At 36.7% G+C, this 1,669-nt stretch overlaps 1 protein-coding gene across 1 annotated transcript in view; it reads right to left on the reverse strand.

Moving 5' to 3' along the window:
- Positions 1 to 838: 838 nt before the first annotated feature.
- LOC137651535 (piggyBac transposable element-derived protein 4-like) overlaps positions 839 to 1,669 on the reverse strand; it is a 1,158-nt gene continuing 327 nt past the window's right edge. Inside the window, exon 1 of the mRNA XM_068384763.1 lies at positions 839 to 1,669. This exon is cut by the window's right edge and continues 327 nt beyond it. Within this exon, the coding sequence (XP_068240864.1) occupies positions 839 to 1,669 (831 nt within the window).

A 1,669-nucleotide genomic window follows, 5' to 3' on the forward strand; every position in this document is an offset into this window, starting at 1 on the left:
GGTGTTTCCAAACATGAGTACTCCCCCGGGGTATTTACTCACCCCAATACAAAAATATTTATAATGTTACTATTATGTAAAATATAGTCATACTGCTGGTTCTGGATATATCTACAATCCCTGTTGAACAGCTTGAATCGCTTGTAGCTGGTTGACATTAATATAAAATAATACAATAAAATAAATTATAAAACTAAGGAAAAATTAGCAATACTTAGATTCAGATCACATTTATTTTAAAAATACATACAGGATACACCATTTTATGTGACTTTAATATTTATGATGAATATTAACATTAAACAGAATTCAAAATAGGCAAATCTCTCTTATAAACTACATAAAATGAAACTTGAACTAACGATATAATTATTCGTTGAATTTAAACTTATTAGAAATTTATTACATAAACATAAACATGGTTTCTTTATCATAAGTAAACACAAAATGTTTCCATAAGTTGAAATGACAAAAACCAAAATGTTAGCTCATTACATAGCATTAAATTTGCTGGGTAAACATAAACATGGTTTCTTTATCACAAGTAAAGAAAAAAAATTCCATGAATGGAAATTGAAAAAAAAAATCAATGTCAGCATGTTACATAGCATTACATTCACTCTGATTCACCACTTACTGCTGTATTCTCGCAATCTATGCAACTCACAGTCATCTTACTGTGATCCTTGCAAACATGTTTCCCGCAATTGCTACATACTGTTTTCACCTTTCGATCCTTTGACCTGGCACAAAATACACATCTCTTTGCTTGTGATTGTAATGCCTGTGAGCTTGTTGAGGTTGTCGCATCTGCAGGTTCGGGGAACAGTCTTGCAATCTATATTCTGAGACCTCTTGGCAGGCGGATGTTCTGGAGGCTCCTCTTTAGAGTGTCCTCTAATAGCATCATGCATACTTTCTTGATGAATTTGCGGTGCTTGAGTTTATTCTGTGGGTTGTGAGCATACAGGACATACGAATTTACACAGACGATGTTCAGGAGAGCAAAGAACTCAGTTAGAGGCCAACGCCGGCTGTTTCTGGAAACGCTATACTTACCCACCATCATGTCGACCACATCTACTCCTCCTTTGGTTGAATTATATAACGTGATGATTTCAGGTTTCTTGTCATCACCTATAGCTTCGTCTATCTTGTCATCATGGTGCATGCTACTAATGAGCACCACACTTTTCTTCTTGCTCCTGCTCTTTGGTATGTATGAGACTAATGTAAGGTTGTCTCCAAATCCAAACATGCTGTCCACAGGAGGTTTATTCTTTGTCACCAAGAATTCTGAAGGAATCTCCCTCTTGTTCTTTCTGAGGGTCTCCACAGCAGTCAACTTATGGTTACGAAGTAGTGATTCAACTAGTGGATAGCTGGTATACCAATTATCAAATGTTACATTTCTAGCAGACCCAGAGATGTCAGAAATAAGTCTTGTGACCACGGCCTGTGATGAATTGTACTGCTTGTCAGCCTTGAATGGCCCATCTGGCTGTGTTCCGGCATATATCTCCAAGTTACATACATAGAATGTTTTTGCATCACACAGTGCATGTATTTCGATGCCATATTTGGTTGGTTTGCTGGGGATATAATGCCTAAAGAGACAATGACTCCTAAAGGCTACGAGCATTTCATCTATAGTCACAAATTCTGATGG

Source organism: Palaemon carinicauda, chromosome 13 (assembly GCF_036898095.1).
Source record: "Palaemon carinicauda isolate YSFRI2023 chromosome 13, ASM3689809v2, whole genome shotgun sequence".
Taxonomy (NCBI): domain Eukaryota; kingdom Metazoa; phylum Arthropoda; class Malacostraca; order Decapoda; family Palaemonidae; genus Palaemon; species Palaemon carinicauda.